At 45.4% G+C, this 13,536-nt stretch overlaps 1 protein-coding gene across 4 annotated transcripts in view; it reads right to left on the reverse strand.

The window, feature by feature from the left end:
• The window catches only part of MDGA1 (MAM domain containing glycosylphosphatidylinositol anchor 1), a 324,727-nt gene that overhangs the window by 165,134 nt on the left and 146,057 nt on the right, over window positions 1–13,536 (reverse strand). For all 4 annotated transcript variants that reach the window (XM_056853572.1, XM_056853571.1, XM_056853573.1 and 1 more), the window contains exon 8: window positions 11,805–12,098. In XM_056853572.1, coding sequence (XP_056709550.1) covers window positions 11,805–12,098 — 294 coding nt within the window. The remainder of the gene's footprint in view (window positions 1–11,804; window positions 12,099–13,536) is intronic.

Below are 13,536 nucleotides of genomic sequence, written 5' to 3' on the forward strand. Positions count from 1 at the left end.
TTAGCATGTGTATAGCTAATGTGTCGCTGTTGTTTTGCATGGTTCTTTGAAGAGGATTCCAAATATCGCGTTAAGTGAGCTCTTTAGTAATGCGAAGCTGGTCTGCGCCATTTTGTGAATTGTAAAATTCAAAACAATATGTGGGGCAATTCAGCCTGGAACGTGCTGCTAATTACCATGAATAAATGGCCCAGGTGAACTGATCTCTGTCGGCTGGAGATCAGTTGTAATAGCACATCTCCAGCTAGTACCTGGCGGTCGGCAACCTTATTACTGAAGGAAGTCATCCTTCCCTCTAATAGAGGAGAGTGCATAATGTGTAGAAGTGTGTAGCTTTGCATGGCATGAAGGCAAATAACATCACTTAGTAAGCATCCCATAAAGTCTTGATTAAGGGGGTAGGGCATTTTTTTCTCCAGGTTGTTAGCAGCCCTATCACCAAAAGATTTGGAGTGTGTTGTCATCAACTGGCTCATAAGATTCAATTAATATCTCTTCTTGCCATCTAATTCCCAGGAGAAGGCAGAAAACCTGAACTTGTCTCAGGAGTCAATGAAGGCCAGGATGGCCGTGAACAAATTTAATGTTAATTCAGACAAGACAGAAGTGCTATAGGTTGGTGGCAAAACCAATTCAGGAATAAATTGACAACCTGTTTTGGATGATGATATACTCCCTCTGGAAGATCAAGCTTGCAGCTAGTGGTACTCAGCTAAGAGATGCAGCCAGGACTGCTTTTTATTGGGTTGCCAGACGTAATAATTTGACAGCACCTGGTATCAAAACAGAACTTTATTAGAACATAAGCAAGGCCTGGTTTGGGCCCTGCTAGGCTTTAACCAGCCACAGCCAGCAACCGACAACACAAGTAAAAAGTGAAACTAAAGCAAAGGCTTTTTACCTTAAGGGATTGTGTTAAATAACTATACCATACAATAAGGGAATGTCAACAAATTCACAACTGCCCATAATATAACACCAGCTATTGGCTTTCCTGGAAACAGCCTACCTGGCTGCAATTACTATGGTTACCAACCAGCAGGTACTAGCTGGAGATCTCCTGCTGTTACAACTGATCTCCAGCTGACAGAGATCAGTTCACCTGGAGAAAATGGCCACTTTGGCAACTGGAATCTATGGCATTGAAGTCCATCCCTCCCCAAACCCCACCCTGCTCAAGCTCCGCCCCAAAATTCTCCAGGTATTTCCCAAACTGGAGCTGGCAACCCTAGCAGTTACACACTACCTTTGAAGACAGAATTGCCTGTAACGAACACATACATCCTGTCTTATTCAGCCACACTGGATTCCAGTTTGTTTCTTGGCTCAGTTTAGAGTGCTAGTTTTTTATCTCTAAAACCTACATGGCTTGACACCAGCTTAAATGACGGATTCCCTCTGCATGAACCTGTATTGGCTTCATGAACACAGGTAAGGATGGCAAGCACTCAGGTCAAGGCACTGTCAGCCATTGCCCCCAAACTATGCAATTCCTTACCCCTTGAGTCCTTCAGGCCCCCTCCCTCTTGACCTCTTCCAACATTGCCTAAAAATCTGTCTATTGCAAGGGACCTTTGGGCACCAGTTAACTTATTTCTCACACTGAAGAGTTTTATATTTACTGCTGTTCTCATGTGTGCTGTTTTACTACTGCTTGTTACTTCATTCTTGCATTGGCTTTCCAAGTTCTGCTTTTATCCATTGTTGCTGACTTGTTTTAATATGTTGTTTTATTTATTGTTTTGAATTGATGCGTTTGTTTTATTTTCTCCTGTACTAGCTACTCATTATTTACTACCCTTCATTTGCAGAAATTCAGCCTGTGCTTATAGCAGAGTAAGGCCTGTTTTGGATCTCAGGAGATCAGGGTTTACTTGGCAACAAGGGCCTTTTATACAGGGATGTTTCCCTGCAGTCACCCCCGCCGACTGCTTCAGGGCTTCCTTTTGATCATGCATGCTTTTTCCTCCTGTCAGAGGTTGCCTTGCTCTCCCTGCATGTTTTGCCCACATTTTCCAGATTCTAGCTAAAACGGCATCTGGAAAACACAGGCAAAATGCACAGGGAGAGCAAGGTGACCTCTGATGGACAGAAAAGGCATGCATGATCAAAAGGAAGCCCTGAAGCAGTCAGCAGGGGTGACCATGGGGAAATGTCCCTGCATATAAGGCCACAGTTTCCATCTTTAACTCTAAGGTTAACTTTAGGGTTGCCAGGTCCCTCTTTGCCACCGGCAGGAGATTTTTGGGCCAGAGCCAGAGGCGGGCAGGATTTGGGGAGGGGAAAGACTTCAATGCCATAGAGTCCAATTGCCAAAGCGGCCATTTTCTCCAGGTGAACTGATCTCTATTGGCTGGAAATCAGTTGTAACAGCAGGAGATCTCCAGGGAGTACCTGGAAGTTGGCAACCCGAGTTAACTCTTCCCCCCTGCACCCTTTCCCCAATTGAAACTGGTCACTTCAGGCTACTTTTTGGTAGGAAGAAAATGGGCACTCATTCTTCACGTCATTTTTCTTTATTGAGGCCAGCCTAATAGCAGCCAGGAGACCCAGTGCCGATCAGAAAAACGGCATGGGGGGAAAGAATATGGCCCCAATCCATATCGCTCCACCTCATGCTACTGCTTTGTAAGGCTAAATTAAACACTGGGGAGATCAGTATCATAGATCCCTAGTATAATGTGGCTCTTATGGTTCACTGGACATTGTGCTATCATTGCACTATAGCTAGGGTTGCCTACCTCCGGGTATTGGCTGGAGATCTCCTGGGATTACAACTGATCTGCAGGCAACAAAGATAAGTTCACCTGGAGAAAATGGCTGCTTTGAAAGGTGGACTCTGTAGCATTATACCCCACTGAAGCCCCTCCCCTTCCCCAACCCCACCATCCTCATGCTGTACCCCCAAAAAATCTCTAGACATTTCCTAACCTAGAGCTGGCAACCCGAACTATAGTAATCAATTACAACTGAGTCATCCTGTGTGGACAAGACAATCCAATTGTGAATTACTGCAGTGTGTACATGCAGGGGCCTAGAGCGGGAGATCCGCGAGGGCCTGGAAAGCCATCCTCTGAGGCACTGTAATTTGTAGATGGGCCAAGACATTAAGATTTAAACATGTCTAATACTTAGGGTTGCCAGGTCCCTCTTCGCCACTGGCAAGAGGTTTTGGGGGCAGATCCTGAAGAGGTCGGGTTTGATGGAGGAGAGACACTTCAATGCCATAAGAGTCCAATGGCCAAAGCGGCCATTTCTCTATCGGCTGGAGATCAGTTGTAATAGCAGGAGATCTCCAGCTAGTACCTGGAGGTTGGCAACCCTACTAATACTTCTGTGGAATTATAATACAGATGTTGAAAAATACAAACATCAACGTAAGTTGCTTTTGTGAAAGTGGCCTTGAAAGACCTTAGAGTCTCTAGCAATAAAAGACATACAAAGATGCTTTCAGAGTTAGCATCTCATAGTCTATGGAATGCATTGCATGGACAAAACCTATTTATGGGCCATCTGTCTGCCTGCCACTTTCTCAAATGGAGATGATTTCCAGCGCTACCATACGGAAACTTTGCAGGCTGGCCTTGAAACCCATCTGATCTCACCTGTCTGACCCTGGTTTAATATGCATCATGGTGGCTGATGCGTTTCATTTCCATGGTGACTCCATGACCTGACGCGTCTGATGGATGGCATTCACAATAATAATGCTCGCTTCATCTAGAGCTTTTTATTAAAGGATTTCAAAGCGATCTGCAACCACTAATTAAGTCTCACAAACCTCTGGTGAGAGGGGTCAGACTTCTCTTCACTTTAAAGATAAGGGAAGTAAAACGCAAGGGACGACTTGCATCTTAAAACAGACCAAACCAAGTCTAAGATTCAGATGACTTTCCTCCCTCGTCATCCTTGCTATATGATTCATGATTTCATCCTGAGAACCACAATTGCTCTGGGAATCCTGTTTGGTTGTGAACGTGTTCTGGGGACATTGTAGTGCAGTATGGTTGCCTGCTCTGGGCTAGGAAATACCTGGCGATTCCAACTTCCAAAGCAGCCATTACAGGGGGCATTTTTTTCTTCAGTCTTTTTACATTCAAGATACCAGAGAATAAGTCGGAAGCCAAATCAGAGTGAGGGTAACTCTTCTCACACTCTGGTGAATAATGGGTTAATCCCAGGAGCTCTCCAGCCACCACCTGGAGTTTGGCAATCCTACAGTGCAGCTGTCAAGACGTTTGCCAAACTGCACAGTAAAAGATGTGTAGCTCATCCCCCACCCCAATGAGACAGGTAGCTAATCTGATTAAAATTACTTTTAAATTCTGACAGATGCTTTGGTTGCGCCTCTTATTTTACTTTATGGGGGGAAAACGATAGTAACTCTGGCTCAGTTTCCCTACACCTTTCCAGTTTGCTTAGAAAATGAAGAAAAGGCAGCTCTGATCCAGGGACATGGGGGAAGTTGTCCCTGCCTACCTGTCCTCTCAGGAGAGATGGATAGAGATTCCGATTTGGAGATTTGTTGCTCACCTTTAGGCCCACAAGCTGACTCAGGGGTGTCATTAAAGAGACACAGAGGCACAGGCTGCATCCAGATGGCATCTTTACATATTGCTGGTTGCATGATCTAAAACTAAACTAGCATTAAAGGAAACTGTCCTGCCAAAAATAAGTATGAGGTTGCCCTTGGATTAGCTGGTACTATTCCTATGGAACTTTGTCAGTGATTAGAGTTGAGCCAAAACCTCTCAGGACAGCATCTTTTGGCTTGAACAATAGACTTGTTTGGGAGGCAGGAGGAAAGCCCCCTCCACTTTTGCCTTTTATCACAGCTATTTTGTGGTTCTTCTGGCAACAGCAGGATCTGCATCCTCTGCTATAGGTGCAAAGCTATAGATCTATCTGTTTTTGAAAGCTATGTCTGTTTGTATTTGTATGATGTTGGCTATTTGAACTTTTAATGGTATTTGTTTTTATTGTCTTTGAAAATGTTGTTGTTGTTTTTTTAGTTAGCTGTTAAGTTGTTTTTAAGCTACTTGCCATTTTTAAACTAATGTTTTTATATTGTTTGCTCTCTGTGTGTGCGTGTATTGCAGTCAGACCTGTGCTCATGACCTGAGCTCAATCCCAACAGAAGGTAGCCAGCTCAAGATTGACTGAGCCTTCTATCCTTCCAAGATTGGTAAAATGAGTACCCAGCTTGCTGGTTGTAAAGTGTAGACAGCTAGGAAAGGCAATGGCAAACCACCCCGTAAACATAGTCTGCCTAGTAAACATTGTGATGTGATGCTGTGATGTGACTTCACACCATGGGTCAGTAATGACCCGGTGCTTGCACAGGGGACCACCTGTACCTTTTAATGTACTGATATAATTTTTAATCTATTGTTACCTACCTTGGGAGTCTCTGGGTTGAGATATATAGAGAGTTGCTAACTACAGCTTGGAAAATACCTGGAGATTTGAGGGCAGACTTTGAAGCGGGGGGAACTCAGCAGGGATATAACAGTAGGGCTGCCAACCTCCAGGGGAACTGATCCTCCAGAGGAACTGAAGTTTGGAGCCGAGTTGTAATTCCAGGAGACCTCCAGGCCCCACCTGGAGGTTAGCAACCCTAGATACACATAATAAATGACATAAATATTACAGGGGACATTTTTTCTTCAATCTTTTTACATTCAAGATACCAGAGATTGGGTAGGAAGCCAAATCAGAGTGAGGTTCTTTTCACACTCTGGTGAATAATGGGTTAAAATAGAGAGGGAACACCCTACAGCAGTAAGTGGGACAAAAATCACATCCCTTTTTGCAGACTCCCCAGAAAAATCACCCGAAGGGGGCTCTCACTTCATCTCTGACCTAACTGTAGAACTCATACTGATTCTCATCCTGCTACTTAGACCAGCAAGAAGCAATTCTTTCGTTCGGGCCCTCTGTGGCTTGTAGAATTGGGATGTGTTGAGCCAGCCCTCCTAACACCTAACAAATCTTTTAAGGGAATGTGTGAGACAGCCTGCATATGTGTGTGTGTACGTGTGTCCCAGGGTACAATTTATGGTTATTATGATTCCTAAAGCAAAATTATGTCCTAAAAAGGAAGCATTATTACTGCGTGGAAAGAGTTTCCTTGAAGCTAGGAAGAAGCTGTGAAATGGAGGCATCAGGAACCCACAGCACATGCAGAAAATATTATGTATTTGGGACATATATTTGTCAGCTACCCATGGGCACAGCACAAGGTGGCAAATCAGGGTTTGTCACCAGGCAAATATTCAATAAGGAACCAGAGTCACTCTGGGTTTCCTCATGCTTGCAAATATGTATTTCTACTATTCACATGTTATGCTTTTTATATCTAGCAATTATATATGGGAAGTAGCTCTACGTCTGATGAGTCAATGTTATGCTATCATTAGGTGTCCCCCACCCCAGCTTTTGAGGCCAGAAAAAGAAATCTTGGATCTGTGAATCTGAGTAATTTCTGAGTAGATCCTACCTTCAGTGCAGTGTTGAGTGCCTACCACATCATACACATTACACAGCAGCGATGGCAAGTGTGCCCCTGAGTTAGGGTTGCCAACTGCCAGGTACTATCTGGAGTTCTCCTGCTATTACAACTGATCTCCAGCCAACAGAGATCAGTTCCCCTGGAGAAAATGGCCACTTTGGCAATTGGACTCTTTGGCATTGGAGTCCCTCCCCTCTCCAAACCCTGCCCTCCTCAGGCTCTGCCTCAAAAACCTCGTGCCAGTGGTGAAGAGGCACCTGGCAACCCTAGCCTGAGTGTACACTTAACAAAGAACCGCAGCCAATCTTAGTTTTCTGATAAGTTTGCTATTTGATGCACATTTCCAAAGCTGGTTGGCTCATTCACATACACTTAAAAAAACCACCTTTAAATATGCACTTGAAAAACAATGTGTGAACTGGCTTCGGGTAAAGCTTGACACTTCGTCTTTAGCCCATTCCTGAAAATAACATGAAAGGTATTTTGTTTTCTCTGTTTTCAAAAGATATAGACGACAACATTAACTACAGTACCATATCTAAGAGATTATGAGCTTGTTACCCTCCCCCATTCTTTGACCATCACCGTGTAGCTGTATTGCTGGCAAAGCTAATTTCTAGACCGGTGCAGTGCAATAGAAAACTAAGTATGGGTGGATGAAAAGGGCGGGGGGGGGGGGGAGAGAGAAGAAGAAAGGAGAAAGAGAGAAACAGGTTCTGACATCTAATCAGATCTGCCGTATTGATTTTTTTTTTGCAACTTTAGCTTTGGAACAAATCAGAAAAACAACCAAATTATCACCCAGAATTCACTTCCCCAAAGAGAGCCAGTTCAAAAGCAAGTCACAGGCATGCACATACACAAACATACACCTAAACACACTCATCATCAGACCGGATTCTCAGTTGGAAAGTACAAGCGGAGGGAAAAAATTGCGCTCTCATCAGAGAGCCTTCGACAACTACACGATTCCCATTTCCGACAAGATTAGAATTCCAGAGCAAGTCACAAAGCTAATGAGCTTCTCGGGCTGGAGAGCAGCAGCTCAATTAGCCAGAGCACATGCGCACCCTCCCTTCTATGATGCCTGGCGCCCTGCAGGAGCAGGAGAAGGAGAAATGAAGGCTGGCTGGCATAGGAAGGAGGGCGAGCTCCAGGGGCTGCTGCATTCCCCACACAATGAGGGCTCACTTTTAAAGAATGTAAGGGTTGGGAAAGATTTGGATTGAGAGGGGATATGATAACCATCTTCAAGTACTTGAAGGGCTGTCATATAGAGGATGGTGCCGAGTTGTTTTCTGTTTCCTCAAGAAGGTTGGACCAGAACCAACGGGTTAAAATTAAATCAGACGAGTTTCCATCTAGAGATTAGGAAGAATTTTCTAGAGCGGTTCCTCCGTGGAACAGGCTTCCTTGGGAGGTGGTAAGCTCTCCTTACTTGGAGGTTTTAAGCAGAGGCTAGATGGCCATCTGTCAGCAATGCGGATTCTATGAACTTGGGCAGTTCGTGGGAGGGGGGCATCTTGGCCATCTTCTGGGCACTGGGTGTGTGGGGGGGAGGTAGTTATGAGTTTCCTGCATTATGCAGGGGGTTGGACTAGATGACCCTGTCCTTCAGTGTTACTCCTCTGAAGATGCCTCCCACAGTTGCTGGCAAAACGTCAGGAAAGAAAATACCAAGACCACAGTCACACAGCCCGGATAACCTACAAGAACCAATGAACTCTGACCGTGAAAGCCTTCGACAATATCTATGATTCTATGGCAGTCCTAAAGAAAGAACTGTGCCACATCTTGTCTGAGACAGCACAGGGGGGTCTCCATACATCTTCAAACCACAACTCAGACATCCCTAGAAAGGTTCTGAGGAAGGCTTCAACATGGACATGGTGAGCGGCACTTTAGAGATGCATCAAAGACTTCACATTACATAACCCCTCCTCTTCTGATCAAGTCAGCTTGGGATGACTTCACGATAAGGAATTTGGAAAGGGTCCTAAGAGCAGAGTACTTTGTTTCTGTGAGTCCTGCAAACCATGGTTTATAAATCAGAAGCCGGTTTGGAGCATGCACATGCCCTCCTCCTCTTTCCTGCCTTGTCTAGAACTATTTCCCCTTCTATAACATTAACCATGGTTTATGTCAGACATGCACCAATATAAATCACACGAATGCCAACATTCCCTCAAAAGAATGTTCTGCAAGCCCACATCAATCTCTGGTTTATATCAGAGTTTGCATCAGTGTGCATGATGTAATGTGAACCCGTGGCAGGAACTGCTCTAGAGAGGGGACAAAGGAGGGGAAAGATGGGTGTCCCTATGGCTGTGTCCTAATTTGCAAGCCTTGGTTTGCAGGGAAATAGTATAGTATCTGCATCGGGCTTGCGCTGCATTCGGTGCATGTTTTCTCCGTTGATCCAGAAAATATTGTGGGGTAATGTGAAGGGGGAGAATATGCCTTTTAGAATTCCACTGCAGTAGAAGCCCACCATTGTAGAAAGGAACCCTAGTTATTGGCTTGGTAGTATTACTGTTGGGGTTATTTAAACACTAAAATTGAAGGCATCTGTTCCCTAATGTCCAGGTTTTCAGATCAGTTTTCTGTCTTTCTGCAGGGGGGAAGAGGGAGAGCTCAGAAAGAGTATCTGGTTGGTAATGAGCGAGGCTACATGTGGTATAAGCGTGCTATTCGGTGACAGCCCAGGGATGGTGCCTGGTGGTGTAAATTAACATTCTCTCTCGCAGTCCCACACCTGCCAGCTTCACGTTCCCAACGCAACCTGCATTCCACAGGAAATTGGTCCAGAAATATTCTCCTGACGGGATGCTACCTTTGCAATAAGAGTTATCGCCACATGACTTCGATTCACCACTCCCATTAATAATATCAAGCAATGACTTCATCCCAAACCTAGAGAGTAAAAGAGCCAAATTGCTTTCCTCCTTCCTCTGGTATTAAAAAAAATCCCGCCTGGTTCAGCATCTGATCACCTGAAAACAGTCCATTACTCACAGAAGCTATCAAAAAGCTGTGATGCTATGAGCATTAGGGAAGGATCCATCGTTAAAACACATACACATGTGCGTGCATGAGGGTTGCCAACCTCCAGGTGGTGACTGGAGATCTCCCCCTATTACAACTGATCTCCAGGCCGCTTTGGCAATTGGACTGTATGGGACTGAAGTCCCTCCCTTCTCCAAACCCTGCCCTCTTCAGACTCCCCCCCCCCAAATCTCCAGGTATTTCCCAACCTGGAGCTGGCAACCCTAGCGTGCACTCACACACACACTGCTATTCTCTGCAGCTGTAACTGATCCAAGTCAGATGTATGCTGGATTTGGGCCAGCCACGACACAACAGAGTTGGATTCACATTGCCTTCTGGCTGACCCAAAAATAACTTGTGTCAGTCAAGGTCATAAGGAATTGCATGTTTATGGAACACAGAGTAAATAGCATCTCTTAGTGATGGGCAGATGGGCTGTAAACTGGATTTCACCAGAGCTTTCCAGAATTGCCGTCGGCCATATACTAGGACGCCACTTTGATTCTCTTTCCAGGGGAACATACGAGTCGCCTGCTTTGCTGCCTCCTCGATAAGCCTGCCACTAAAACAAAGTCTCAAATACACTAATTTACCTGTTTGCAAAACAATTCTGAGATGTGAACATTTAAACATCTGAGTGTTTTTTGTACGAGTAAACAGAAGAAATGCTTTGTCAGGTTCATAGGGATGAGAGGATGGGGTGAGCAGGGGTGACAAAGGTCCACTTAGGTCATTCATTCATGGGTACTTCCACTTTCGTTCACCCCCAGTCTGTCTCGGTTGTTCCTTGGAGTTATGCATGAGTTTTTCCTTCATCAGAGATTACCTTGCTGCCAGCCCTCACAAACTCTGGGTCTTCCCATTCCTCTGTTAACCTGATTCTTCCCAGGTGAAATCCTCACACATAAGGCAAATTGCAGGACATGCAAGTTTGGTTTCTCTCACAGCCAATTACAAAACAGTGTGTAAAGAGGTGGGAATTCAAATACTTCCTGCTTCCTGGGAGTTCTTTCTAGGCAGAAGAATGAACTTTTAAAATGAGGCTTGGGTTCCCGCCCCCCAGTTCCTTTTAGGGTGCTCCGTTTGTTTTTGTCTTTTAAAATGCATTTTTGCTGGGCACTTGGATTTCTGCAGGGGGACGGGGACTTCTCTCTCAAAGAAAGAACTACAGCCAATCACAAAGCGGCATTTCAAGGGGCGGGCTTCTTGTTTTGAGCTTGGAGACTGCTGGTGCATAGAAGAAAGTGTGGGTCCAGGGAGCAACAAATCTCAGGTAAAACTCTCATGCATAATTGACCTTAAAGGAGTTAGCTCAACTGCCGATAAGGCCATGTGTTTTCTCTAAGCAATGCAGAGAAGCTCCACTCGGCTAGCCAAGTCTTTTCATGGGTATGTGAAAGTTCTGAGACCAAAACAAAAAGGCAAGTCCATGCCAATCAGTAACGGCCCCCTAGTCCCAAAAAGCTGAAGGAGTGACTCCGGGTGCAGATAAGAACAAATGTTACTAGTCCTCAAAACACAGACTTTGCCCACATAAATATGAGTTAACCATTTGTGTCAGTTATGGCCGGAAAGGGGAAAAAAAGATAATATCACTGTTTCTAAAAGTTCCCCAGAGTATCAGACTTGGGGAGGGTCTGCAGCTCAGTCAGTGGTAGAGCATCTGCTTTGCATGAAAAAATCCCAGGTTCAATTCCCAGCATCTCCATTTAAAAGGATCAGAGTACTAGGCGGAATGAAAGACCTCTGCCTGAGACCCTGGAGAGCTGCTACCAAGCAGAGCAGACAGTACTGACCCTGACAGACCAACGGTCTGACTCAATGTGAAGCAGCTTCACGTGTTCATGTGTCAGGCAATTCTTACTTGCTACAGGCAACCGGCGAAGCGGCAATCAGCAAGAAGGTAGGGGAAAGAGAGGGGTAAGAAAATTTCCTTCAGTGGTAGTCCAGTTAATTCAGTTCTTAGTGATAGGAAGGATAGTATTTTATGATTCACCATTGCTTAGAATACAGCAATATGTGGGTGGTTTCTAGTTTCAGAGCCTCCGCAGTATCCATGTCTTGCACGATTATGAACTGTGTCAACACAAACCCTCAAGGAGAAACAGAGCGCAACTCAGTCCAAGAAGGATGTCATTCCTATCAACACACACATACATCTCCACAGCCACCCCCACCCCTCGCCGGTCAGTGTTGCTAAATCGCACGGCAGCAAACAGCAATGGAAATCTATGGCAATACTCACACTGTACATTGAGCTGAACCAGGGCTTCTCGGGGTCGAATGTTGAAGCCGTTGTACCTGGCTGTCTGGCATTTGTAAGTCCCACTCATTTCTCGAGTCACGCTCTCCAAATGCAGCCTTCCGTCGCTGGTCTCTACTGTCGCTGCGCCTGAGGGCATGGGGGCCTCCTTATCCACCCTAGACCAGATAATGGGGGGCTTGGGCTTTCCTCGGACTTCGCACTGGAGCTCTGCCCTGGAGCCTTCGCGGACCGTGACGGCAGACTGGCCCTTGGGCACCATGATGGTTGGAGGCACTGAAAGGAGAAGAGGAGAAGAGAGGCCCATTCAGGGACTGTGCTCTGTCTTGAAAGAGCAGACTTTGAGAGACGGCTGGGAAAGTGCACTGCAAAAAGGGAAGGCAGCCCTGGAGGTGGAAGCTCTACAGTCAGGGCTGGGGGTACACTGTGCTGAAAAAAAATCCAAGCTCTCTTCAAGGGTCAAGAAATTCTGAGACAAAAGAAGTGGGATTCTGTAATCAGAATAAATTATTCACGTAAAACAAATGTACCGGTAGCTGCCTTGTTTTGTAGAATTTATTCAGTTTTTCCAGTAAGCTATGGGGGGAAAGTTTTTCTCATTCAACCATGCTCAGCCTCCTTCTAGTTTCTGAGTTTTTGCAGAGCACTGCCCATCAATTTACAAGTGTGCTTTGGATGCCATAAGGGGCAGAAGCTTTCTTTTTTAAAAAATGAAAGTGGATCCAGTAGCAAAATCTACCCTTGTGCTTTCATAGTTATCCATGGATTCAAGGGCCAAGAGCTGTCTATCATAAGTGAGGTGGACTCATGAGCCCACAGATCAGATTCAGTGTCAGGCCCTGAGCTGGCAAGTGACACCATCTCTGCTGCCTATATTGTCTGCTACTCCCCAGAAAGGAGCAATTGACATCATAGGCAGTAATGGGGTGACTCCTGCTCTTCTAAGTGTTCTTTGTTCAAGTTGTCTCTCTTTCCATATTTTTCTCCAAAAGTGATGCTTTCACATACAGAAGGGTTCCATGTTATTCTTCTGTGTGTGTGTGTGAAGTACTGTCGAGTTGCTTCTGACTTATGGTGACCCTATGAATTAATGACCAAGTTATGATTCTGAACTAATTTTGACCTTCACTGCCCTGTCATGGCTCACACTGACCCATGTATGTCAGGGGAGCAAGGGAGAATGTAATGATTTAACACACAAAGGAATACATTGCTGCCTCAAGAGGGATATTTAGGTTGGTCCTAGCTGCTGGCAAATCTGCCGGCTACTACCTCACTAGGCAATGAGGAGGTGAATTTTTCAATTTACAGGTCTCCTGTGGGCTGTGGAATCTCATCAGATCCTTTCCTCCATGGTGTGAAGAGAGAGCTGCACCCTCACTGCTCAGCACTGCCGGCAGTTGCTTACCTGGCAAGAGACAATTTTCTCCATGGGAAGAATGTGTAAATTGCATTGGAGGATTGTTTAATTACAGCCATATCTCTAGTGCCTCCCACTGTGCACAGTCATCTTGGAGAGCTGCAGCCTTGCTTGCCGGATGGGAGCAGACAGCCCAGGAAAACAGACCTATTTCCATCTGGCTAGTTTTGCCCCATGGTCCAGCCCTCAGACCATCCAGGGAAAGACCCACAGTTCAAACGCTAGTCAGGCCTTAAAGGTACTCAAGGAAGCATTTAAGGTGGTGCTCTGCCAACCATCAGCCTCTGAATTTCT

This window comes from Euleptes europaea, chromosome 7 (assembly GCF_029931775.1).
Source record: "Euleptes europaea isolate rEulEur1 chromosome 7, rEulEur1.hap1, whole genome shotgun sequence".
Taxonomy (NCBI): domain Eukaryota; kingdom Metazoa; phylum Chordata; class Lepidosauria; order Squamata; family Sphaerodactylidae; genus Euleptes; species Euleptes europaea.